We start from the raw sequence: 27,217 nt of genomic DNA, 5'->3' as shown, positions 1-27,217 counted from the left end.
AAAAATAGTGGTCAACAAACACAAAATGTATAAAAAAGTTCATCAGAAGAACTAGATGTCCTGGAGAAAAACTAAGTACAGGTTTGAAATCATTGTGAAAATAACTAACAGAGAAGTACCTGTGATGATTATTGCCTGCTGACCTGTGTAATGGATGAATGCTGGAAAGTTGCATTGAGCATGGAGCTGGACATTTTTACTGCCACCACACTGATATGCAGAGAATGAAACCAAGAAATACTGCAGACACATATGGTGCTAAATTTTCAGCCATAACACAGGGCCACCCGACAGTATGTCATCTTAGCCCTCTTTCTGATTCTAAAAGGACCAAAATTTACTAAATTAATTTCATGGTGTTTTACGTGACATAAAACAACCTTAAATTTATCAGAAAAGTGCACTAAGGTCTCAGGCAACACTGTAACCAAAGAAGCCATCATGTTTGGCGTCGCGTTTCAGACCTGAAAGCTAGATTTTTTTATATACATGCTATGTTTAGTGAGCAGGAGCTTCAATGGTGACTTAATGAAACCCGTGTGGCCTGAAAAACATTTGCTCTTTCACTATGAAAGAAGAGACATGTCCTTTTGCAGATGACAAACTACACAAAGAAGGAGATGCAGTGTGTGTGTATTAGCAGATATTACTTGTGAATTCAAAGAGTTCCTGTTTTGTCCTGTTATGCCACTATTTGGTCCAGTACTCAAGACATAATCCAGCATAGCTAGTAACATTTTAAAATGCTGTGAGGGGCCAAAATCATCTTTCTGTCCGGTGGATTCATTTATATTAAAATAATGTTGGAGAGAAGTAGTCTACTCTGAACTGCGTCAGCTGTAAACACATGGAGAAACTTGTTCCAATTTCTAGTCTTAGTGTGAAAAAGTATGCTTTGCATCTTCTGTTGACAACGGACCTGCTTTTATTAGTAACACATGTCAGGGACACATGATAGTGTGTAGAGGATGTGAGAGTCAGTAGGGAATTGCCAGGTAACCTAATGAAAAAACAATGAGGGGAACAAAAACGGTGCATATTTCCAGCTGGGGAAATATTGTCAACATCGTGGTAAAATGTAGAATCCTGGACAGTACAGACAGAATAACACTGTGTGCTCTGTCTGAGGGCAGACAGACATGAACACTGCTTTATACAGAATGTGTTCTGCAGTCTTTTCTTAAACTGATGCATTTATTTGCAGCTTTCAGACGTCTGAGATTTGTTTGGACTGCTTCCTATTATTCTGTGTTATTTGTGTTATAATGTTATAATATAAGAATATTTAAAGCGCTTTGGGGTCCTTAGGGACTAAGTAAAGCGCTATACAAATACAAGCCATTTACAATTTACCATGTTATACATTACAGTGACAAAAGGATTTGTCCCCTTGCAAACTTTCAGTTTTTTGTATACTTTTCACACTTAAATATTGAAATGAAAAAAAAGTAATATTACAGAAAGCTAACCCACATAAATGAAAATGCAGTTTTGAAATGATGATCTATTTTTTAAACATAAATTATTTTAATTTGGTCACACTGGAGCACGAACAAACAGTTTGAATGATGTCAATGGCAATTTAGTCTGGCCTTTTAGGACTAGGCTACTCTAAACCCTTCTTCTTCGTCCTTTTTGAGTGATTCAGGAGTGCACTTGCTGGTGTGTTTTGAATCACTGCCCTGCTGAATAACTCGAGTGCGCCCTGAGTTTAAGGACGTGAACTGATAGCTGGACATTTTCCTTCAGGATTTTCGGATTGAGAGCAAATTTCATGGTTCCATAAATGATGGCAAGTCATCCTGAAACAGTGAAGCAGCTCCAGACTATGACAGTGTCAGCACCGTGCATGGATGAACTGCTGACGGTTCTTTTTATAACTTTTGCCTCATCAGTCTACATGATATTTTCCCCAAATCTTGGAGATCAGCAAGATATTTTTGGCAAATGTAAGATGAGCCTTGTCAAAGGAGCTTGCAAAGAAAAGCGTCTGGACTTCTTTAAGTTGCTTGAAGACGTTTCACCTCTCATCCGAGAAGCTTCTTCAGTTCTAAGGTCAAATGGTGGAGAGTCCCAGATATAAACCTAGTGGGAGTGACCCCCCACAGAGGGACAAAAGGACCCCCTGATGATCCTCTAATCACATGAGCCAAGGTGGGAAACTGGGCGTGGGTCCCAATCAGCCAGAGTTTCGGGTGTGTTCATTGTGAAACCTGCCCCCACCTTATCATGTGAATTCCTGAGGTCAGATGGCCCAGGATGTGAGTGGGCGTTAAGGCGTCTGGGAAGGATCTCAAAACTGGATTATAGATGGCAGAGAGTTGGTGTCGTAAGCCCCGCCTCTGTTCAAAGATGGTCGCTCACAGTGGACATAGATGCTTCTTTCACTCCTCTTTCAAACCATCTGTCCTCTCTGTCCAAAATGTGAACATTGGCATCCTTGAAAGAGTGACCTTTGACCTTTAGATGCAGATGGACTGCTGAGTCTTGTCCTGTGGAGGTGGCTCTTCTGTGTTGTGCCATGCGCTTGTGAAGTGGCTGTTTGGTCTCTCCGATGTAGAGGTCTGAGCATTCCTCGCTGCACTGTACAGCATACACCACATTGTTAAGTTTGTGTTTTGGCGTTTTGTCTTTCGGGTGAACCAGTTTCTGTCTGAGTGTGTTGCTGGGTCTGAAATGCACTGGGATGTCGTGCTTGGAGAAAACTCTCCTGAGTTTCTCTGATACACCGGCTACATAGGGGATGACAATGTTGTTGCGTCTGTCCTTCTTATCCTCCCTCGCTGGTGTCTGGTCTTCTTTTCTGTGCCAAAAGAAGTCCAGACGTTTTTCTTTGCAAGCTCCTTTGACTACGATGACCTGGATGACTGAGAACCTTCACAGACATAAGATGAGCCTTGTTGTTCTTTTTGGTGAGCAGTGGTTTTCCCTTGGAGCTCTCTGTGGCTCTATGGATGCCATTTTTGTCAAGTCTCTTTCTTATTGTTGATTCATGAACACCTTCAATGCGACCCTTTCCAGAATGATAGAAGTCAGTTATTTTGTTTCAGATTTGTTTCTTTAGATCATGATGTGATTGCAATTTAAAAAATCAATACTTCACTGACTTTTGTAGGGTATTTGTTTTGTGCTTTGACTGTAATGCATTGATCGGTCTCTCCCAGTGCCCCTGCACTGCAGTACTGTAATCTCACAGTGCCAAGTGCCACTGACATCATGGGTAGCAATGTAACTTCGTACATATACTTTGATATTTGAATGTACTCTGCACTTGCAGTATACTTTATTTGGCTATTTCATGCTGTTTGCAAATGTTGCATTTTGTACTTGTAGATAAAAGTACCAAGCAGCATACAAATGATTAAAATAATCTCCATCAATGATGAGTACTTTCACTCCTAAAGTGTATTTTGATGCTTAAATGTTTTCTCTTTGCAAAATGGTTATTCAATACTAAACAATGTTTAGACTCTTGTGCAGCTTATTTTAATGACATACACTGATATGAGAGCACAGGGCCGAACCTTCTTCATGCCTCAAAACTGTCCTCAGTGTATTTAAACAAATATTCTTATTTCCTGTGCCCTCATGTCTCATGTTTGTGATGTACAAGCCCTTAAAAACAATCCTGGAAACACTTGTAGTATAATGTGTATTTACAGATACTGTGACTCTGATCTCTCAGCTCAGCTCCCCAGATAAGCAATAAGTGTGACCCATGTGGACAGTAAACAGACTCCCTTCGATTTTTCTTAGTTTCCTGTATATTTCCTCCTCCTCATCATCACTGAGAACATTTTAATATCAACACAAGTAAAATGCAGACAAAATGCAGGTTTTAAATTATAAAAGCTGTCCAAACCTACCTGGTGTGAAAAAGTAATTGCCTTCCTTGTTAACTGTAATTAAGCACACTGTTTGTAAAGCTGAGTTTCACCAGCCAATAAATCACATAACATTCTCTGTCTGACAAAGTGAAGTAGGCTAAAAGATTTAAATACGCTGCAGTAGGATTACAATGCCTACTAAAGTATTTGGATGATCTTAAAATAGGATTTACATTTTAACTATGTTAATGAGATTTACTGAAGCCAAGGCAACAATTCCCAAACTTCAGATGTTGTTCTTGTTGCGTGTACAACTGAAAAGAAATACTTCATCAAAACCGCCATTTGGATTTTAAAAAATCCTTTTTTTCAGCTGGTCTGTGTGCAGAGGGATACCTGAGAGCGAGAACATCACTGTGTATGCATGTGTGTGTGGTGAGGATAATTTATCATATTTGAGTAAAAAAGACCCACGGATGAAGAAAACAAGACTCGTGCAATAATGTCAGAGGCATCACTGATCATTTTTGTTTCACTGTGTGTGTGTGTGTCCCACTCACTCATGCAGCTTCCAGTGGTCTCGGAGCAGATCCGTACTTGTAATTCTCACTGTAATCCCTGTTTTTCTGCTTTGTTTTCTCAAAGTGTAATAAACGCGCAGGGACATCTAACTGACATGTTCATGCTTGTGTGAGAGCTTACCAGAGTCAAACAAGTCTTCAGCATGTCGAACTCTATGTTTGGCTGTTGGTAAGTTAACCAATGGGGTTTACACACATCAGTCTCTTATTTCCTGTTGCAGTCGAGTGTGTCTCATCGAGTGATTGTGTTACTATCCAGGTGGTGCATTTTGCCTGGCTCATAGTAAATCAAACTATATTTGCAAACAGTTCTTTATTTACAGGTTTCTTGCACTACTGACACACTTCATAAACACACACAGCCCAGATACACATGAAAATATTGTATATCTGAACAATAATGCAAAAAAAACAGCAGTACACTGTCAGAGCTGGAAGACACGTCTACAGCAATGAAACCTTGATGAAAAAGAAAAAAAATCCTACAACTGTAAAATTTCCAGCCTTTCATGAATCAGCTGCAGCCTGCATGTAAAGTCTATCAGCGATTAAGATCTTCAGAGAGGTGTGGTTGGTGTGGAGGCCGTAGTGGGAACAGTCACTGGGTGCAGCCCCAAGTCCAGGGATGGAGTTTCATCTGTTGGAGGCGGGCTCTTTTTCTGCGCCTCCATCTTCTCTGTCAGCTGGGTGTAGAGCTCCTTCAGTGGCTCACTGCACTGTGAACACACAGCACACGTGTCAGCACATACAGTATACTGACATTCAACTCGCGTTCACACGTGTGTGTGCGTGTAAGACTACAATGATCACTGTCCGCATTTTAAAAATGAGTTAAAGTGCATCATCCTGTCCACACTCTATGCCCTTAATTTCATTCTGAATATGACAGCAAAGAATCGTGAATCTCATCTGTCAGCCTCTCTGATCCCCTGCTCGTACTGCTGCATCTCAGTCTGCAGCTCTGCTCCTCAGGCCTGACATCTGATTAGACTGCTCTGCTCCAGACGTCAATCTTTATGTACTCAGATTAGTTCTCCAGACTCTGAACCTTCTTCTCAGTTTATCTGGCTGCTCTGCACAGACAGCACCGACTCGCCCAGTTCACCTCTGCCTGTAATCTGCTCGGTCAGGGCTCAATATCCCATCCATGATCCTTTCAGCCTGGAATGATTATTTATCTTCTATCCAAGCACAGGCTGCTAGATGCTACATTAAAGACAACAGATGCCAATGTGGTGGATAACTGCTAAGAGTTAAACATCTAATGTCAGTTTGTGTGCCGGCCAGGTTAACATTTATAACCTGTCAACCTAATAACTGTTCAACACTACAGTGCTGTTGAAAATGAAACTTTTTTCTACCTCTGAAATCCCTCCAAGTGTTGTTTAGGGTTATGAATGTTAATTAATTCTGCTCTTAGTGAGTAGAGGAGCTGTGTGTCTGTGTGCAGCGGCACAGTGCGAAGTGCAAATTTCAAAAACAGAAAGACTATTACGAGAAATGACAGCGAGGGGGAGGAAGTACACGCCACTGTGGTCCAGGAAGTTCTACAATGTTCTAAATGCTTAATCACTGGTCAGCTACCAGCAATTATTGATAAGTCACATTTTTGAATTAGATATAACTGTCATCTAAATATTCAAGTTCATCCTTACACACAGGTATTCGGGCCAGTTAAGATGCATATTTTGAAGGCGGAGTAAAAAATGAATGATGTGATCAACCATCATTGAACAGAGGGAGAGGCTCCAACACCAGCTGCCTGCCACCTGCAATGTAGCAAATGTACTCTTGAGAGTCCATCCCAGGCCCTTCAACCCCCACTCACACCTTTTGTCAGGTGACTTTAAGTGTTCGCATGACAGGGTGGGGTAATGTCTCACAATAGTTCTTCCCGAAACCTCTGGTGATAATGACCAGTGTTGTGCAAGTTACTTTGAAAGGGTAATTAATTATAGTTACTAATTACTTATTCAAAAAAGTACCTGAGTTAGTGACGGAGTTAAAATTAATTACTAGGAAAAGTAACTATTGCATTACTTTAGAAAAATATTTAACCCTCTGGGGTCCAGAGGCTGTTTTTGACCACTTTTGATGTTTCCTCCACATTTCACCTTTAAAAACTGTTTATTTGCCTTGTTTGGTGTCATCCTCACACAACCTCACGTGTCTGAATTTACAGTTATGTTTTCATTTTGATATACTGTATTAACACAACTGATCTGAAATCAGACAAAAAACATAAACTCTGAGTAGAAAAAAGTTAGATTTTTTTACTGTAACAACCACAAACATGTTTAATGATCATATTTCAGAACTTTAAATGCAAATAAAATTGCAAATTTTAAAATCCTACGCACAAGTTTTGCAAACAACAAAGTTATTTGCAAACTTTTACCCTTTTTTAAATAAACATTTCAACCTATTTACAGAACAATCAGCTGTTCTGCATTAAATAAGACGCCACACAAATTATTTGTGCCACTCCAAAAAATAATTTCTGTCCACTTTAAGAGAACATCACAGCCTGATACCTGCAGGTCTGACATAAGGTCATAAGCAGAGAGGTCTCGCTGCGCTGTCCTTAGATATTAAACGTGACGAAACTATTCTGCGTATATCTTGTTTATCATGACTCTGGTTTTACGTGGACTATCAGCACAATTTAAAAACTGGTATATATCACCATGTTGCTTTGTCATCGTGAAGTGGTCATGTGATTGTTTTGCCACGACTACTTTATTCTTCCAAACAGCAGCACTCATGCGATCGTTTTGCTCCCTTGTGCCAAAAAGTGGTTCAACACGAGGGTTTAAATGGAGCTCTCCACCTGAAACCTACCTGTTTTGGAGGGTCCAGCGTTTTCATTAAAGTTTCCATACATGATGGTAACACTTTGTGGTGTAGATGCAGTAACATCCTCAGGGTGTGTCTGTGGACATTTTCTTTACTGTAACGAATTCAGACAGTCGAGACAATCTTGGTTAAAACAACAACAACAACAAATCATGTGATGAGAGAAGGGTGTTTGCTCTTTGGGCAAAGACGTGTCAATCATGAGTCTTTAGCCAATGACAATCCTCTATTCTCTAACACTGAATGACCAACTGGAGAGCTGTTCACTGTGCTGTGACCTACGTAAAAGGGACTGTAGGGGGTGAGACCTATGCAGCACAGTTTATGCCACACTTGAAGGTGACTTGTGTGATTGCCTTGTTAGCTTCCTGTATTATGCTAACAGGAACTCACGTTTACATGCAGTATTATGTTCCACAGTTAAATTATGTCCTGATACACACAGAATAAATGATCTTTCCATGTTTTCATGCTTAAGGACATGGACTGGCAGTTTTGGGATGGCCCCTTTCAGCACCTGCTTACATCTTTAAAATCACTTTTAAACTTCTGTAAAACGTGTTTATAAGATGCTACAGAAATTAAATCTTTATTGTTAATATTGTCATCCATTAACCTTCCTAACTGCTCAGCAAATTTAGGCTGGTGGCGTTGAAAGGGGACGGTCAGCAGTTGGGGATCTGAAACTACTGAACCACTAAGCTTTCTGCTATTGTCAGAAGCTGGGTGGTAATAAGAGCTTTGTGTATTTTTAGTCAACTTTGGTGGTGTGGGATGAGAATGGTGATGTAGTCTTATACTGTAACACTGAGTCAACCTACCTGGAGAAAGATGTAAGGAGGAATCCATCAAAGACAACTGAACAAAACTCTTCTGATCCAAACTCATCAGAGAGAAGTGTGAGGTGTCCAGTCAGCAGGTGAAGGAAGATATCACCAAAAGCCATATCATTGTAGGTCTCCACTACGGGGGGACAAAAAAGGAAACACTTGTAAGACTCAAACTGTTCCTATAAAGTGGGATGGTCAGTCATTAACACACTGAATGTGAAGTTTCTGAATATATGTTCCTGGTGACTAATTTCTTAGTTGACTAAACTAGAAAAGCCTAAACATCAAAAGTGTCCTTACTCTACTGAAGAAACATTTCTGTTCAGCGAAATTAACATAGGGGTGAAACACGTGATTTCAGTTCACTGGCAATAAGTCCAGCAGCAGAAAAACTCTTTGACAACAGCAGATGTAGTGGGAACATAGACAGCGACTTGCAAGTTGATGTAGTCATGGGAAACGACTAATACATGGCTGACTTTGGGGTTGGGAACTATTTTATAATTGAAAATTATTCATTTCTTCCTCGTGTGTTTTAATTATGTTAGGAGGGTATTGTTCAACAAACTCATGGTAAAAGTTCAACACAGACCAGTGGTGGCACTTTTGAGGGAGCACAGGGACCACGCCCTTAATTGTCATCTGACAGCTCTAAGGTAGGGACACACAGCATGTGCGTCCATCAGCTTTGTGACTGTCCTGTTTAGATCAGAACCGGCAGTTTTCATCAAGTTTCATCATCAAAACAAGAAACTGCTTCCTACTCCAACATGATGTTGTTTGCCACTACCTTATTGCTTCTGTTGTCTGGATACGTAACGACCTCATCTTCCAGTCCCAACTTGCTAACAGCACCTCGCAGATATGCTGCCAAGTTTTCCTCTAATCCACAAATTAAAAGCATTGCTAATTTCCTTCAGTAATAAAAGGACAGATTTTTGACACACGACTCATTTGTCGTGGAATTTGAACAGCCTGCTGTTGCATACTTAGCTTCATTTCCTCTGTCAGTTTTGGTTGTGCTACAGTCTGCCAGGCACCGTGTATTCAGGCTCATTATATTTAATGAACTTTTGAAAGCCTCTGCATTCAACAACACTGAGTGAAATCTTCTGCTGTGATGAGCTACGGACTGTAGCATATTCAGGTAAACAATGTCATACTGGTGTGGCTAACGTTAGCAAAAGCTTTCTTTACATGAAAATGAACGTCCCCATGCCTGTGCTAAATATGTGTATTGCTCATGTTGAGTGTTGACAGCCAGTTTATTCTGACAAAGCCTAGATACAACTCTGTTTTCATTTTCTGGAGCAAACCACGTTAGGAGGGGTGCAGCTCCATCTGGGGGCAGAGGGCTACATAACAACTATGTACTGGCACTGGACAGCAATCAAAATATTAACGATCATATTACATGACTGGTGCGTCTGTTGCAGACTGCTGAAAATATTGTAGAGTAGTCGACTAATCGTGCACATCTTTGTTAATATTGTGATTTATTAACAAAACCATAAAACAAGCAACGTAACTGAGAGATCAGGTATAAGACTCAGTCACGTGAAAAAAAGGCAGTGATACTGCATTTTGACTCAAGTTACAGGATGAAATTGTTGTTATAGTTATAATTCAGACACTCACCAAGTGCAGGCAGCAACCGTTGTAAGGCATTCTTGTTCCTCAGTTTGGCGATGTGGAGGACATAGTAGAGACCCATTTCACAGGCCACTCTGTTCTCCTGCAGGTATCTGAGGGGGTAGGGAAACAATAACCTGCTACACCTCTGTGTGTGGTCCTGGAGACAACCACTGTCACCATTTGTTCAGCTTAGTGAACCGACTTAATGAATTGCCTCCACAAACGGATCCACCCACTAATTCACTACATCCCATTTCAAATTCCACCCAGGACAGAATCAGAATCAGAAAGACGTTATTTATCCCCAAGGGGCAATTAACATACAACAGAGCAGCATAACGTTGAAGATAAGGACAATAAGAGTGAGATAATAAATACACAGAATATACAGTCTAAAAATCAAAGTGACTGAAAGTGAATAAAGTGTCGGTAGTATATTAGTCTATGTGTGTCATCGATAGTCTGGATGCCCTTGCATCATTAGGGCAAAGTGAACAGGCCAGCTACTGGTAGACAGAGCAGACCAGAATGACCAACCCGTGTACTTGTGTAGGAAAGCCTATGATTCAACCCAGGAATGCCTACAACTGCAAAGATTAACAAAACCCCAAGAGCCTTCAACAGTAATTCAGCAGGCATATGGAAAATGAGACTAAAGGCCAACTTCAAGCCAAAGCCTCCATCAAGTGCAGGATTTGCCAAAGAGATGCTCTGTCCCCACTGCTGTGCTGCATAGCTCCTCACTCAGGTCCTTAAATATGACAGGCTACAGACAGGCCACCTCCTCTACAGATGGTTGACTCCAACGTTATGCCAGAAATAAGTAAGACATCAATTCACTGATCCACAACACTTAGATAGACGGAGCTGTAGGGACTGCTCTGATAGAAGGCAACGCTGCAGACACTGAGGATCGTTATAAATACCTTGAAATCTGACAGGCAAATTTTAACCACAAAGAGGCCACTGGGAAAGATGCAACTACCAAACAGCTGCAGAGGAAGCACGAGATCTGTGGAACCAACACGTATGCCCTGCCAATCATCGGATGCTACTGATGCCTGGCCTGCTGGGATAATAAACTGACCCAAGGAGAAGTTGCTAGAAGCATAGAAGTCATTGTCATAAAGACAAACATGCCCAAGGTTTCAAGTAATGAAGTCAATGCAACTGATCTCTTACACCTCATACGTGGTTACATACATCATGTTACATCAACATCTCTATAGTTTATCATTTAAAACTACTGTCTCTGAGAAGAAAAATAAAGGAGCAGTACTAAAGACTTGTGGTTTATGATTTCTCACTTGTGTTTGGTGATTTGTTTTGTACAAACATGTGAAGAATTGACATTTTATAGTTAAATTTAGAAGTGACCTACATTAGAGTCAGATGTGAGGGTTACCGTGGTAACAGTGCTTCTTACCTCCCGAGAAAGGAAGCTATGAGATGAAAGTACTGATGACAACCTGCGTTTGATGCAATATAACATCTGCCTCTCCTCTTTTGCTGCTGTGTTTTTACCTGTTGAAGGATTCAGGCAGGGTGGTGGGGTATGACAGCGAGCTCTTTTCTTCACTTGGGAGCTTCTGTTCCACAGTAAAGGTGTGATCATCCACAACCACTGACATCATTGCAGGCAAAAAGCGAGTAACCACTTCCAAATCCTGAGGGTGACATAAAAATACCAATAATGTCACGGTGACTTCTGCTGGACTGCTTTCCTGATACTTGCAGTGATATCTTTCAAAGTAATGTTTGAAATTATTACAATGGAGATTTATCATTTGCTGATTTGGATTACTGTAACCGGACAATATAAAAGACTTCAACAATGCGCATCATCACTTTTTAAAAGCAAAACGAGGAAGGAACGAGGCACGTGCAGAGGTAAAGAGGAGGTGGAGAAGCAGCTTTCCCTGTTGCTGTTACAGTACAAACAGGGTGCAGAAAATGCCAAATATAAACTCAGGTTGCATTAGAGTGCTCTTGGTGCTTCTAAAATGTTTTTATTACGGGGTAGGGCTCCCATCTCTGATGAATTGAGACACCTAAGTCAGCCAAAGTGGCTGCATTGGTCACTCTGACAAGAACAGCAGACCCAAGCTGATCCCAGAAATATTCAATGGGGTTGAACCTGCATGCAGGCCACTTCATTCTCTCCACTCCCAAATAGTGGATGTAGTCTTTGAGATTGCCTCCAGTGATGACAAGCTAAATTTCCAGTGACAGAGATGCTGCCCCGTGCCATCACAAGTGCCATCACAAGTGCCATAGGCAGAATCTGGACTCACTGCTGAACATAATGTTCCTCCACAAGTTCCCAGCATATATTACCATCACCGGTACAAATGGACCTGACAGTGAAAGGCAGTGAATGGCGATTGGATGTGTGCAGTCTGTTCTGGATAGTCTGGGTAGAGGGATAATCTCAGCATATCTGTAGAAGACTGTCTATGGTTCCTAAGTGCTGAGAGGGTAAGGATACAGTCGTTGCGTTGTCTCCTCGGACACCCACTTTGCAGCCTATTTCTGACATCTCACGTTACACTGGAGCTGGGCCTTCAATTTGGAGATGGTACTAGGGTTCACTTCAAATAATGCTGCAAATTGGTTTTGGGGAACACCAGCTTGAAGTTGCCATATGGCACAGGGCATAACCAGATTGGCATGCAGGGTCCATGCTCACAGGTACAAACCAGGCATCTGACTATCAGCACCTGGGGTACCAGAAGCTCAAGACAAGAGTCAATAGAAGAATTAGCTGTATGGCACTGGTAGAGAAGATTTGCCACATTTTAGGTGCAACCCACAGTCAACTTTGCTGCTCAACCTATTAATGGATTGGCCTTACAAATGTGGCACAATGTAATGGGACATAAATAGGCTTTCCAACAGCATAAGATTTAGGGCGAAGAAGCATTCTTACAAGAAAGAAATAACTGACTAAACACGAATGATCTTACTTTTTGTGGTAAGTGTATTTAGTTCTGTGTCAAGAAATCAAGGTTTATTGAGATATTCAAGTTCATGAGCTGTGTAGCTCTGCCTATAACACAATGCAAGGACGGCATGAGGGAAGTAATTATTGAGTCACTAGGGCCATGACCTTCTAAAATTTTGGAATTGAAAATATGAGTTACAGGTGTAGTGACCACATCAGCACTGCGATGGAGACATGCGTCTAAACTGTCTTCGCCCCTACACTTCTATGGGATTGAGGCAGCTAGTTTATTGTAGACTAAAAGAGAATTTGTTGTCATAGCTTTCAGTACTTGTTGAGAAAACAAGTATTGAAATATATATTACATACGACTATTATTGTAAGATTATCAGTATTTTAAAAACCATTTCTTATTATCTGTCGACAGTTGACATTAAATACCATGAATTGGATAAATTACTCAATTTAATACATTTTCATAATGCAATCAAAGGTTAGACAGCAAATTATTTTATAATTCTAATGATCATTTCTGAGTACTGCTGGCCAAATACAGTTGTGGTCAAAAGTTTACATACACTTGTAAAGAATATAACATAATGGATCTACTGAGTGTCCCGTTATTTCTAAAACTCTGATTTTTCTCTGATAGAGTGATTGGAACAAATACTTCTTTGTCACAAAAAACATTCATGAAGTTTGGTTCTTTAATGACTTTATTATGGGTTAACAGAAAAAAGTGATCACATCTGCTGGGTCAAAATTATACATACAGCAACATGAATTAGCAATTTTGGTGACTTAGAAAGTTGTCAGTGAACTGAGCTTCATAGCATGGCCTCTTAACTTCTTGTGAGTGATTATGAGTGACTACAGCTGGTGACTTCTCTTAGACAGGTTAAATAGGGCTCATTGGATACAAACGCCCACAAATGCTACAATGGGAAAGTCAAAGGAGCTCAGCATGGATCTGAAAAAGCGAATTATTGACTTGAACAAGTCAGGAAAGTCACTTGGGGCCATTTCAAAGCAGCTGCATGTCCCAAGAGCAACAGTGCAAACAATTGTTTGTAAGTATAAAGTGCATGGCACTGTTTCATCACTGCCAAGATCAGGAAGAGAATGCAAGCTATCACCTGCTGCTGAGAGAAAATTGGTCAGGAGGATGAAGAGTCAACCAAGAATCACCAAAAGGCAGATCTGCCAAGAATTAGAAGCTGCTGGAACACAGGTGTCATTGTCCACAGTTAAACGTGTTTTGCATCTCCATGGACTGAGAGGCTGCCGTGCAAGAAGGAAGCCCTTGCTCCAAAAGCGGCACCTTAAGGCTCGACTGAAGTTTGCTGCTGATCACATGGACAAAGATAAGACCTTCTGGAGGAAAGTTCTGTGGTTAGACTAAACAAAAATCGAGCTTTTTGGCCACAATGCCCAGCAATATGTTTGGAGGAGAAAAGGTGAGGCCTTTAACCCCAAGAACACCATGCCTACAATCAAGCATGGTGGTGGGAGTATTATGCTGTGGGGCTGTTTTGCTGCCAATGGAACTGGTGCTTTACAGAGAGTAAATGGGATAATGAAGAAGGAGGATTACCTTCACATTCTTCAACATAACCTAAAGTCATCAGCACACAGGTTGGGTCTTGGGCGCAGTTGGGTGTTCCAACAGGACAATGATCCCAAACACACATCAAAAGTGGTAAAGGAATGGCTAAATCAGGCTAGAATAAGGGTTTTAGAATGGCCTTCCCAAAGTCCTGACTTAAACCCCATTGAAAACATGTGGACAATGCTGAAGAAACAAGTCCATGTCAGAAAGCCATCAAATTTAACTGAACTGCAACAATTCTGTCAAGAGGAGTGGTCAAAGATTCAACCAGAAGCTTGCCAGAAGCTTGTGGATGGCTACCAAAAGCGCCTAATTGAAGTGAAAATGGCTAAGGGACATGTAACCAAATATTAGCACTGCTGTATGTATATTTCTGACCCAGCAGATGTGATCACTTTTTTCTGTTAACCCATAATAAAGTCATTAAAGAACCAAACTTCATGAATGTTTTTTGTGACAAAGAAGTATTTGTTCCAATCACTCTATCAGAGAAAAATCAGAGTTTTAGAAATAACGGGACACTCGGTAGAGCCATTATATTATATGCTTTACAAGTGTATGTAAACTTTTGACCACAACTGTAAGTGCTTCTCATCCACTGTAAAAGCCAATGCGCAGAACCATGAGTTTATTTTAGATCAGTCCGTTTGGCCTGTCTTAAGCATCTATTAATTCCCTCCAATCTGTCCAAAAATGTTCTCAAAGGTTCTGCACTGGCTTCCTGTAACATTGAGATTTCTGTTTCACATCTTGGTTCTTACTTCTATACCCTTACAAGGCGAGGCTCCCTCCTACATCCTTGATCCACTCCACTCCTATTCTCATGTCTACAAATAAAATTCTTCTTGTTGTCCCGCACACCTGTCTGAAATCTATGGGGGACTGTGCATCCCAAACTACTGAATAGCTTACCGCCCTCTCTTCGTACCACAGCCTCTGTGTTAAAAAACAGTTTAAAACTCATCTGTTTGGCGTTTGGCTCATACTTCATGTTCTGTGTTGTTTTACAAGTTCATACATGTTCATTTTGTCCTTAGACAAGCTGGTTATTGAAACCTCTGTAAAGCCCACTGTGACTGGTTTCTTGCCTTTCAAAGGCCTATATGGTATGAATACATTTTACTTTTTTTTTTTTATTAACCGAAAGAAATTCAAATCAAATAGAAATCAAACTAAAGGAATTTGCTTCAGTTTGATTTATAGCTGGTTTAAATAAAAATACAGATTTTTCCAGAGACACTACAATACTGTGAGTAACAATATTTACGTACACAGCAGGTCCCCTGTTTTCTAATCAGTGAAAGCAAAAACTTGATGCACAGATTCAGATAAACCTGTGTTGTCGGCATTTACGCACCAAACGAGGCTCTTTGAAGACCTGACTGTCAATCATGTCCCAGGCTCCTTGACCCAGTGAGAGCATCCTCAGCAGCAGCATCAGGTCAGGACTATCCTGTGAGCAAAAACATACGACATGAGACTGTTATCAAAAATGCTGCCCCATCACAGTATATGTATGTGGGTACAGACAACTAGTAATTAGCATTAGACAACATTTAAAATTAGAGATGCACTGCTGAACAGCATTGAAATATTATGTTTAACCTAAATTAGTGCATGAATTTTGTTTCTTATTTCGACTAGTTTAAAACAAGCCCACATTCAACATAACATTAGCTCACTAACTGAAACTGATTTTAAAAACATAACATGTACTGGGGCAGTAATGGTGTTGTCGTGGTTAGCACAGTTGCCTCACAGTAAGAAGGTCCAGTGTTCAAATCCTGCTTTGGCCTTTATGAGTTTGCATGTTCTCTCCTGGTATTCCAGCTTCCTGCCCCCAAGGATAACTGGTGAATCCAAATGTGAGTGTGAATGGTTGTCTGTTTCTGTCAGTGGCTGCATGAATTAAATGCACCGCTCTGACTGCTTGCTTAAAATCAACCATTTTTACACTGTTGTATTTTCTTCTTTTACTGAAATAACCTCACAACCTTAAACATAATATGACACTGCAGAATAACTGCAGGGAATTATTGTGTTTTGGGTTTATTTCAACTTTCTGTGTTGCACAACTAAAACTTGCACTTAGAGTGGCACTGTTTCATCGTCTAAACTTCTAAATGTGCCTCCCTTCCTTTTCTTTGCCACATTGCGTGTTTTTGCTGTATCACCCCAAAGTTGTCAGTCAGTATAATACCACAAATTGTCAGCACAATTGTGTATCACTTCTTCTGTTTCTCATGCACAGTATACTCACTCGTGGTAAAGCATCCTGACTCAGCAGCTCTTGCAGGTTCCTCATGATACTCAAGACTAGGGTGTTGCAGGCAAACGGGTCACACAGGATCATAGACAGGTCCCTGCAATGCACAATGATCAAAACATTATTTTGTGCATCTACCAATGATCAGCAACTATTTTCATAAACCAGCTCCTCGTCTGTTACCCAAGGACTTGCTCTTGTCCTTTCTTCACTCCATCCAGGAAACCCTGTAACTCTCTGGCTCGCTTACCATCCACAAACTTCTCACGGATACAGGCATCTAAACACCAAGTGAACTGTCAAATTGCACAAAACAAACGAGAAGAACCCATTCAACACACAAAGTAAAATACACTGGAGATGTGATTAGGGACTTTATTTACCACCAGTATCTGTGCCCTCACCTTATGGCAGGGATCCACCGAGCAGATCTCACTGATGTCCAGGTCATGAAGAGACATGAGCAGTTCTGCTCTCAGGGTGCAGTAGTGGACATTCCGGGTTCGCAGAAAGAGAGTTCGTAAAAACTGCAGCACCATGTCATACAGTTTCACATTCTTCCCGATCATCTGAGTCAGCTTTAGAACCACCTACAGTACATAGACAACAGGAATAGTCAGCAAAGGGAATTCCAAAACAGGAGCTGTATATAATTTACATGCTCCTGAGAACCCCAGACCTTTGACTAAGAATGCCAAGTTATTTTTACTCTCCCCTAAATACAGCACTTTCATCAACTATTTAGACCTGCTGTTTCGAACATTAATGATGGGATTTCCGGCTCTTTTTAGAGGACCGGCTCTTCGGGTTGTTTTGTTGCTTTAATTTATTATCAACAACAATATAAAATTATGCACAAAAGGAATTACTAATGTAAAAAAATTTGGTTTTATTTATATAATAGGGGTGCAACGATACACAAAATTCACGGTTCGGTTCGGTTCGATACTTTGGTGTCACGGTTCGATATTTTTTCGATACAAAAAAATGTTTATGCCTTTTTAATTTGTCATTTATTAAAATTATAAATATATATTTTAACTCAAAAGTACAGTTTTTAAATTTAACCCTAACCCTTGTGCACGTTTTTTATTTTGACAGTGAATGCGCATCAGTACTGTCGCTCTCTATACACAGTTCGCGCGATTGCAAAGTGAAAGCAAAAAAACAAGCGCAAATTCAAACGCGACTTCAATATGTCACATATTGACAGTGGCTCACCGATGCCAATGACATAATTACCCAGCTACATTTCCGAAAGAATGCAAAAGCATTGACATATATTTTTCCTACAATAGCCCGACGGGCAGGGAAGAGATAGATTTTGGTAGCCCGACTGAAAAAATCGCTAGCCCGGGGACGTTGGGCTAGCGATATTACAAGCCCTGTATCTGATTGAGGAATCACTCATCTTTGGAAAAGAGAGTTTATTACAGAGAAATGTCTCTTTCCAAAATAAAAGCTATACTATCCGCTTCTTCTGGGCTATATTCTCAGCAGCATATTAAACAGCTGTCTAAATGACTCGGCTAAAGTTAGTAGCATGCTTGCTTGTTTTTTCCCGCTAGTGCTTTCAGGTTAATCTCGTTGAAATGACCTTAACGCCACAACACGGCAAATCTCCGTTAACGAGCTACCGCCGATCGCCCCGTGCATGGGGCTAGACGGCCAACACGTTAACGAGCTAACTGCGCTAACACACTAGTTCCCACCAATGTAATTGAGCATTGAGTGGCACATCCAACATACTGTTTTACTTTAGTCCATGACTCGCTTACCTTCAGGGTCATACGTCACATGAAAACCAAAATAATTCCAAACGCCAGATCTGAATGAGGGTGGGGGAGGTCCATGTTGCAAGGAGAGCTTAACTTCTGTCTCGCTAGCTTGCCCTGCGCTCTTCCTTCTGACGATGCTGTCTGTGTTGAGCGCTCAGTGAATCTGCGTTCGACTACTCCGCCTAGGCTGCACTGTCGAGCCTAGGCGGAGTAGTCGAACGCAGATTCACTGAGCGCTCAACACAGACAGCATCGTCAGAAGGAAAGTTGATAAAATAAATTACAAATTTTGTATTGTTCGATACATATGCGTACCGAACCGAAAGCACTGTATCGAACGGTTCAATATCGATACGAATATCGTTGCACCCCTATTATATATGTTTATATATAAATATATACGGTGGCCCCTAGAGAAAAAACACGTACAAACTCCAGAGCACATTGTTTTGGAAGTTCAATTAACGCTAGCAGAGCTACCTAGATCACTTAAATTACACAATTGAAAGCATATGTGTATTGTTTGTGTATTTATACACAAACACTCATATATATTCAAATAATTAAAAAAAGAAGAAGAGTTAATTTACCTGTTACTACCACACACCAAATGCAGTCGTTGGTACTTGCTGGCTTGTGTAGCCACGAGGTAACAAAAGCTCAACACTGCCCCCTAGCATCCTGGAGCACGTCTGTTGTGTTTTGGAGTTTGTGCGCATTTTGGAGGTTTCACGTGCTTCAGAATTTGTATGTGTTCTGGAGTTTGTACGTGCTTTGTCTGTAGGGGCCACCGTAAATATACTTGTATTTATTCACACCACATGAAATGTAATAAATAAATCATATAATACAAAAACCAACTAGTTACATTTCAACTTTTAACTATTTAAATGCATGAATAAACTTACTGAATCCTTTATCATCTGCAACTGAAAATAGTTGTGGATGATTACTATACCTTTCTAATGTGACCTTGTTGTCCCTGGCTCTCTTTCTCTCTCTCTCCCTCCCGCTCTGTTCCTGTGCTACTGTGAGTGTAACTACCGCCCCTCCCCCCTCTGCCCAGCGCAAAGCACAAGGCTGATGTGCGGAGTGAAGCGGGAAAAAAGTGCGAGAGAGAGGGTGAGAGAAAGAAGAAAAAACCACAGCTCCCAATAAGGAGCCGGCTCACGTCGTTCACTTCAGAGATCCGGCTCCAAGAGCCATTTCGTTCGTGACCGACACATCACTATTGAACATTTAAGAGTTTCCTATGCATCTTTGGTGACGTTATTTTCTCTTTCATTGCTTTTCAGTGCCTATGCCTTTCTTCTAATTCCACTGTCAGAACTGCTAAGAATTGTTAACAAAATAATTTCAGAGTGACGATGCTAGCACCCAATAGTTACAACCAGGTACAGCACGATCCATAATCCTGACTTATTCTAACATATTGACTTTAGTCATCTGTAACTCATGTTACAATGGTACAATGCAAACATAACTAGCATTTGACTTCTACAGATTGATAACACCGTGGCAAGGTGCCAGCTAGCTGCATGTTGTGCAAGACACATTATGAAAAGCACATACAACATAACAGGACAACAGGACAGGCAAGTCCTCTGTATGTCTCTCAACTAATTTGGTCCATGACAGCTTGCACACAATATGTCAACATGAGCCATATGCAAAGCGAAAGTAACAGAAGGTTGACTGGAGCTTGCTTATTGGATGACACCCGTGCAAGTAAAGAAGTTGCACCAAACTTCTTTTCTTTTAAATAAATGAATCTGATTCACAGCTGTGGGGACTGGGACACTAATCAGATCTAAGGACGGCCAAACAGACAATGCACATGGCCTGAGACGAGAGCTATAGAAGCCTGTCGACCTAAACAACACTACAGTGGCTTTTACTGTCTGTGAATGGTGCAAAAGAAGCCCACCATTGGCTGGGACCACCACTATGTTTTCTCAGGACTGCATTCTCAGCCCCTACTGTACGCCCTGTACACCTATGACTGCACACCAACCCACCCAACCAACATCATCGTCAAGTATGCCGATGGAGATCAGACAGCGCAGAGGGCGGAGATAGAAAACTTGCTCCGCTAGTGCTCCGAAAATACCCTGAAGTTGAATGTCCTTAAAACAAAAGAACTCATAACTTCAGGAGGCACAGACAGGTCCACTACCCTCTTATTATAAATGGAGAATGGGTGGAATCTGTCCAAGAAATGTCCAGATTGTAATGGCTGCTAAAGGAGCTTAAGGAAATTAAAATTGTGTTACATTGTTTAGTCTGAAATAAATCTGAAGCCAGTGTTATTGTGCTCTGCAACTCACCTCGCCTTGGCGTCGTGTTTTTGGAGAAGGGCTGAAGAAATTGTGCAGGATGGAGAGGTCGCTGCTGAACAGAGCTGCTTCCTTCTCCACAATGTACTGTTTTAGGAGAGGTGAGACTTCATCCCCAAACAGAGCCTGGTTGTCCTGCCAGATCTGCCTTTTTACCTCTACTGCACACACCTTGTAGAGCTCTTTGTCAGCCATCACCATCTTTAGTTTCTTCTCTGGCACCTGCAGGAAGAAGCAAGCAATAAAGGTTAAAAAGAGGTCCGCCTAAAACGGATCCTTGGCTTCTTGTCAAAACTATATTTTCTCATGTACTGCTTACAACATTCCCCTCCCTTACTACGAGCATCAGCTAATGCTGGAGACTGAAGTTAGTTAACTTCTCCAGTTTGCACGATGGCTGATTATTTCTATGCTGTACCAGTGTCTGGCAATAGTAGACACTCACAGTGATTGTTCTGTGGGAATTAAAGAGAGTTGGCCAAGAAACAAATGCAGCATGTCTTAGGTTATTCTCACACCTGCGGTATTTAATCTCTTTAAATCAAACTCCCCCCACCTCCCTCCCACCGAGGCTCTTTGGAGGATGTGGTCTGAGTATGGTTCCAAATGAACTCCAGAGTGCTTTGTTTATGGTGTGAAAGTGATCCGAGCCCAATTGTTACGGCTGTGGCCATAAGAACACTGTGTGGGCTGTTTGTTCTGTGTCTCTTTACTGTGCTTAAGACTCTCTACAGGTACCTCCCCTAATGAAGAGTAGTGAGCTGATTGGACCATGGAACAGGTGACCACATTCAAAAAGCCGCTCTGACAGCTCCAGAGAGAGAGAGAGAGAGTGTGGAACGAGCGAGTAGCCTGACAGCCGTCGCAGTCCTGACCCTGGTTTTCCCAGCCTGCGTTTATCTTGTGTATTTGTGGGAGTGTGAATTGTAAGCTTAGGCACTCGTGGGCTGAAGCGGAAGGGGTGAGCTGCCTTTTCTTTTGGAATCGTTTTCTCCTGTTTTCTTGGTCAGGGAGCGAGGGATAGCTCTGTCATTTGTTTGTTCTTTTTTCTTTCTTAGGGTTTAGTTAGTCTTTTCTGGTGGGACTTAGTTGGTTTTGTTTATTATTTTGGCCTGGGCTCACCCCGGAGCTATGCTTCTTGTCCTTAAATAAAATCACTTTTTTTACTTACAACTGGTTTGGATGTTTGGCTTGGGAACCAGGGCGGGGATTTGGTCTCTCTCTCCTCCAACCTTATGTGCGTCCCTACCCGCCTAGACTAGGGGCGTAACACCAATCCAACTCCCAGGTGATAGTTTAAACTAAAATAAATCCCTTAGCCACATTTGCTTTGTATTTTCAATGCAGGATTAATTACGGATGAAATTATTAATCCTTTCAATTAAGGATCAATTCCTATAACGGATAATGGTTGAAATACTTGCCTTAGGTAGATGCTTCAGGACCTGCATCACCACCGGCTGAATAGATGGCATTTTAACAAGTGGGAAGCTCTTCTCGAGCAGCTCTTCAAGCTTCCTGTATCTATAGATAGAAGAAAAGAGCAAAAAAAAAAAAAGTCATAAAAACACTGGTTCCCTCAGCAAGCATACAAATAAATTAAAAAAACCAAAACACAACCAATCACAGACCTGTCCTCCTCCTTCCCCTCGGCTATGACGGCAACTCGCTCCATCAGCTTTTCTCTAAGCTCATCAAAGACAGACTGGTGGAACTCAAGCCGAGGCGTGCCATGGAGATCGAGAAAAGGAAGAGCAGACTGGAGCGTTGGCAGCAAGATTCCATTTTCCATCTGCAATAATGTAACATGTCAAGGACTCATCAGGAATTAGTTCTAGCCGTGCAGCTACTCTATTCAAAGTCAGCTTACCCATAAGGGCACACACCTGTAAAACATGGCCAACCACATTTTATACTCCATGATATGGTTCATATAATACGGGCTTTAAATGGTCCACAAAGTATTAAATGTAAGTTAAATATGAAATGTAAATTGCATAAATGAATAAACTTAGTAGGTTTATTGACTCTTTGCCTAAAAATGTAAACAGAAAAAAGAATTAAGCACGTCAGGAGAAGAAATACACCATGTTTTCATTTTGAATATTTTGATTTGAAACCGAACTGAGAGCTGAATAACAAATCAACTTTAACTGTGCTATAATGGCTACACGACATGGGCATAGCCTATATGCATAATAGGAACATATGTCTGTAGAAAACGGCAACTTATTGTAGGTTGTCCAGAAAAAGAATTATTCTCATATTCCCCCATACATTTGTTAGTCATCTGAATTATAACGTTTAGGGAAATCCCTTATAAAAAAATTTCAATCAATATGTCATGTTTTTGTTAAACAAAATTTAATTGTTATCACTGACCAAAGTAAGTTTGGTGATGGCGTTTTGTTTTTCACATCGCCTTTGGAAATATCCTTTTTTCCCTGATGACCAGTCAAAAACCTAAATATTTTGAGCTTAGCATGAAAAAAATGCAAAAAAACAAACAAACAAACACCCGACAAAGCCACAAACACTCAGTATTACCAGTGAATGCTGAGGATTGGTGTTTGAAAAGCTCAAATAAACAGTTACTGAATTTGTTGCAAGTGAATCTGAATTTGATTAAATCGCTGATTTTCTGTAGCTCTGTCATAATGGTTGGTATCTGGGAAAATAATAAAACTGCCTCAGCATGTTCCCAAGCTGAAAATGTTCAAGATTGTTAAAGCTCTGATAAGAGAGACTACGTTTAATGCAAACGTAGTCTCTCTTATGAGTTGGCAAATCTGATCAAACTGACAAAAACACAAACACAGGATATTTCTATTTTAACCATGTTAGATTTTAATTTACATTGTAACACCTCTGAAAACCTAAGGTATTACCTATGTTGTAACTTGACATGCTCCGCCCTAAAAATCACACTTACTTCAGTTACTGTGATCGGTTGATTCAGCACTGTTCATTCTCCCTTCAAATTTCTAGCTACTTTTTGGCTGCAGTGTTTTAATTTATCAGTGAAAGAATAACTATGATCATCTCAATATAGGAAATAATAAACAAAGCATCATTACAAGGACTTACAGATGTCAGAAAAGACTAGTGAAGCTATTGGAAGGAACATGAGGGGATGTACAAAGAAGTGGAAAAACTTGAGGGACAAATGTGTTTACTCCTAAAAAAAACTGAGGACAAAAAAAAAGAGACCCAGGAGGGAAAAATGTTGGCGCATCTTATTTCAAAGATTCACCGCAGATGTGGACAAGATGATAAACTTTAACTTTTCTACTTTTACAATCATTTATTAAAATGTATTTCTTATTTTACTACAGCCAGTCTCTTCATGACCTGGACATCAGTGAGATCTGCAGCTTTAAACTGCAGGCAATCACTGGTTCAGTGAGTTTCACAGTCACTGGACTTCTTTAAGTTTCTTGAAGATGTTTTGTTCATGTTTCTCTCATCCAAGAAGCTTCTTCAGTTTTCTGAAATAGTTCCCTGAACTGAAGAAGCTTCTTGGATGAAAGGTGATCTTCAAGAAACTTTTATTTCCAAGCTCCTAGATTACCATGACCTGGGTGACTGAGAACCTACAGAGACTCTTCTATGAAACAAACTACACATGCAACGGGCCTTATAAGACAGTGATTATATACTCTCGTGGACACTGCGTGGATAGTGCTCATCTTTTTGACTGCACAAGACTATTACATCTGTGCAATTTTAAGGACAAGCGACATAGCTGGAATTTACAAATCAGCAGGGGCAGAAATGTGCAAAAGATGGAGTTAGCCACATCACCTGCTAGTTATCAATCCGACGTTCTGAACCACGCTGTTCAGTGCCATGGAGAGACACTGCATGCTCATATCTTAGTCGGTTATGGGACATGAATATCAGGCTGTATTAAATAAAACTGAAACTAGATACTGAGCCTATGAATCACCCAGTAAAGTGTCTATTGAGGACACAAATCAAAGAAGTTTAATGGTTGCTTTCCCATAAATGTCTACAACCAAAGGTATTGCCCCAAGGTGTCTATGTAAAAGAATGCAGGTTTAGATATGGTAGAGCCATTACTCTTAATCCCACTATACAATGTTCCTTCCTGTTAAAAACAAGTTTTTCCTTCCTACTGTTGCCATAAAGAGTGTCTGTGACATTCCTAATACTTAGGGAAGATTGACTTGAGTACAAATCTTTTTAAATATCTTTTTTTTTTTTTAAAAATGGGACTAAATCTTCTCAACCTCTTCTACGCAAAAAAAATAAAATAAATAAATAAATAAAAATTAAAAATGCACAAATCACGACAGGGGCAGGAATCTGTTTTTTGCTGTATCTCCATGGGGCCCAGTCTGGGTTATCTCCTGAGCACCGATATAAAACCGAAAGGCCAAATAGCACGATTACTGGTTTCACTTTTCACATGACAAAAGTATGCCCATTTTTCATATACAGTCTATCGTTTGTGCTCAAACTGTATTACCTATTTAAGACAATAAATAGCTGTTCAAACTCTCTAAAGCTCTAAGTTGTCGTCGACTTATATCACCTACTCTCACCTCATGGAGGTAAAAACACTCCAAACACACCACAAACAAACACAACAGAACGGCATACGTTCTGTGCATTGTGAGATTGTCTGCCATCTCCAATCCTCTCTCCTGCTTTTACAGATCTGGCGGGAGAGATCCGAATAAAGGGCGAGAAGGCGATGAAAATCCTGCATTTTGATTTTTTTTTTAATGCAGGATATTAGCTCAAAAATATGAACTTGAAGTGGAGAGCAATTTTCATTGACCATTTCTCCCACTTTCTCTTTTTGCAATCTGTGTTGTTTTGTTGTTGTTTATCGCTACAACAGTGATGAAAATAGCTTGGTAGGAAACAACGAAGAACGGTGACTAGCTTTGGGTGGTTAAGAACATACGTTATCGTTTGTTTATCAATCCGGGAACGCTTATTTACCGTTAGTCGAAATGTACACTCTATCACTCGAAGCATTAAGCTGTTGGGTGTTACCTGAAACTGATCGATGGCTTTCAGCGGCTCTGTGCAGTTAGTGAGAGTTTCTTTAAGATCCTCTCCGTTGGATATACCAAGCTCAGGCAGCCCCGCGAACATCGTGCTTTCAGTTTAAGCATCAATTAAATTATCTGAGTCAAATCGATGTCTTCTGGCGGGAGTTTAGTCAACAAAAGTAAATTCCTTCTGCAGAAAACAACACATTCGCCTTTTCAGTGAGAGCTTCCTGTGTTGCAACTTTGTAAACACTCCGCCAGAAACATCCGCGATGAAAAGTTCCAGCGTGCTCTGCGGTAAAAGGGCGAGCATCAAGGGTTCGATTGCAAGCTGCGGAGAAGCGCGAACGTACAGAGAGCTGATGTAAAACCGAGTGTTAAAAGTGTCCGCTGCATTTACTGTCTGTGCCTTTCATGCTGTGTTTTTGTTCGCGGTGAACTCAGCTGAAGCTGTCTGCTCTATTTCAAACTCCCTTTGCTCCACCGTAAATTGGCCGTACTCACAAACATGGGAGGATTCTATTGTGGCAAAGATCGTGGTAGAAGTATAATTACCTCGGGAAAATACGTTTAAAGTTTTATTTAAAGTCTCATATAAAATCATTTTTAAATGCTTAACTAAAGAGATCAAAAAGCATATTTGCAGACTCATACAAAAAAGTTTGAGCATATTTGAAAAGTTTTACTCCATCAAAACAACTAACAACTTTTTTAAAATTTAAACATAACACATCAGTCTTCAAAATAGTGATGTGTCGGTCGCAAACTAAACAGATCTTAGAGCCGGCTCTTTGAAGTGAACGACGCGAGCCGGCTCCTTATTGGATTCAGAAAGTTTATTCATGCAGGCCCATATGAGAGAGAATGTGCATCTTTTTGTTTTCATATTTGAATTTATATTTAATTGTGTTGTGGTTTGCAGTGTTTTGTGTTGTTTCACTTTAAAATTGTTTAAAAGGAAAAAGCTGAAAATTTAAATAGTTAAAAGTTGAAATGTAAATAGCCGTTTTTTGTATTATATGATTTATTTATTACATTTTATGTGGCGTGAATAAATAAAAGTATATTTACGGTGGCCCCTACAGACAAAGCATGTACAAACTTCAAAACACGTACAAACTCCGACGCAGGTACAAAACACAACAGAAGTGCTCCAGGATGCTGGGCGCAGTGTTGAGCTTTTGTTACCTAGTGGCTACACAAGCCAGCAAGTACCAACGACCAGATTTGGTGTGTGGTAGTAACAGGTAAATGAACTTTTTTTTTTTAATTATTTGAATATATATGAATGCCTGTGTATAAATACACAAACAATACACACATGCTTTCAATTGTGTAATTTAAGTGATCTAGGTAGCTGTTTTGGAAGTTCAGTTAACTCTAGGAATGTGTTTTTGAGTTTGTTTGTGCTTTGTCTGTAGGGGCCACCGCATATATTTATATATAAACATATATAAATAAAACCACGTTTTTTTACATTAGTAATTAATTCCTTTTGTGCATAATTTTATATTATTGTTAATAATAA

General features: G+C 40.4%; 1 protein-coding gene across 1 annotated transcript; it reads right to left on the bottom strand.

Annotated features, from left to right (window-relative positions):
• Positions 1-4,706: 4,706 nt before the first annotated feature.
• Positions 4,707-25,939, bottom strand: nelfb (negative elongation factor complex member B). Its single transcript, XM_026187875.2, has 13 exons — positions 25,691-25,939; positions 22,294-22,454; positions 22,087-22,186; positions 20,654-20,884; positions 16,953-17,138; positions 16,732-16,844; positions 16,543-16,645; positions 15,640-15,735; positions 11,254-11,396; positions 9,733-9,839; positions 8,086-8,227; positions 7,250-7,358; positions 4,707-5,124 (listed from the first exon to the last, which is right to left on the bottom strand). Exons 1-13 carry the CDS (start codon positions 25,790-25,792, stop codon positions 4,966-4,968), a joined length of 1,752 nt encoding a protein of 583 aa, XP_026043660.1. The 5' UTR covers positions 25,793-25,939; the 3' UTR covers positions 4,707-4,965.
• Positions 25,940-27,217: the final 1,278 nt, after the last annotated feature.

This window comes from Astatotilapia calliptera, chromosome 12 (assembly GCF_964374335.1).
Source record: "Astatotilapia calliptera chromosome 12, fAstCal68.1, whole genome shotgun sequence".
Lineage (NCBI taxonomy): Eukaryota > Metazoa > Chordata > Actinopteri > Cichliformes > Cichlidae > Astatotilapia > Astatotilapia calliptera.
The sequence above is the reverse complement of the archived record's forward strand: the minus strand, read 5'-3'. Positions and strand labels throughout refer to the sequence as shown.

Bases quoted from the DNA above. Each gene is read 5' to 3' on its own strand.
- nelfb (XM_026187875.2), bottom strand. From the start codon at position 25,792: ATGTTCGCGGGGCTGCCTGAGCTTGGTATATCCAACGGAGAGGATCTT. The intron at 22,187-22,293 runs GTCTGTGATTGG...TTCTATCTATAG, and splicing joins GAGGGGAAGGAGGAGGACAG to ATACAGGAAGCTTGAAGAGC. The intron at 17,139-20,653 runs GTGAGTTGCAGA...TATGTACTGTAG, and splicing joins AAACACGACGCCAAGGCGAG to GTGGTTCTAAAGCTGACTCA.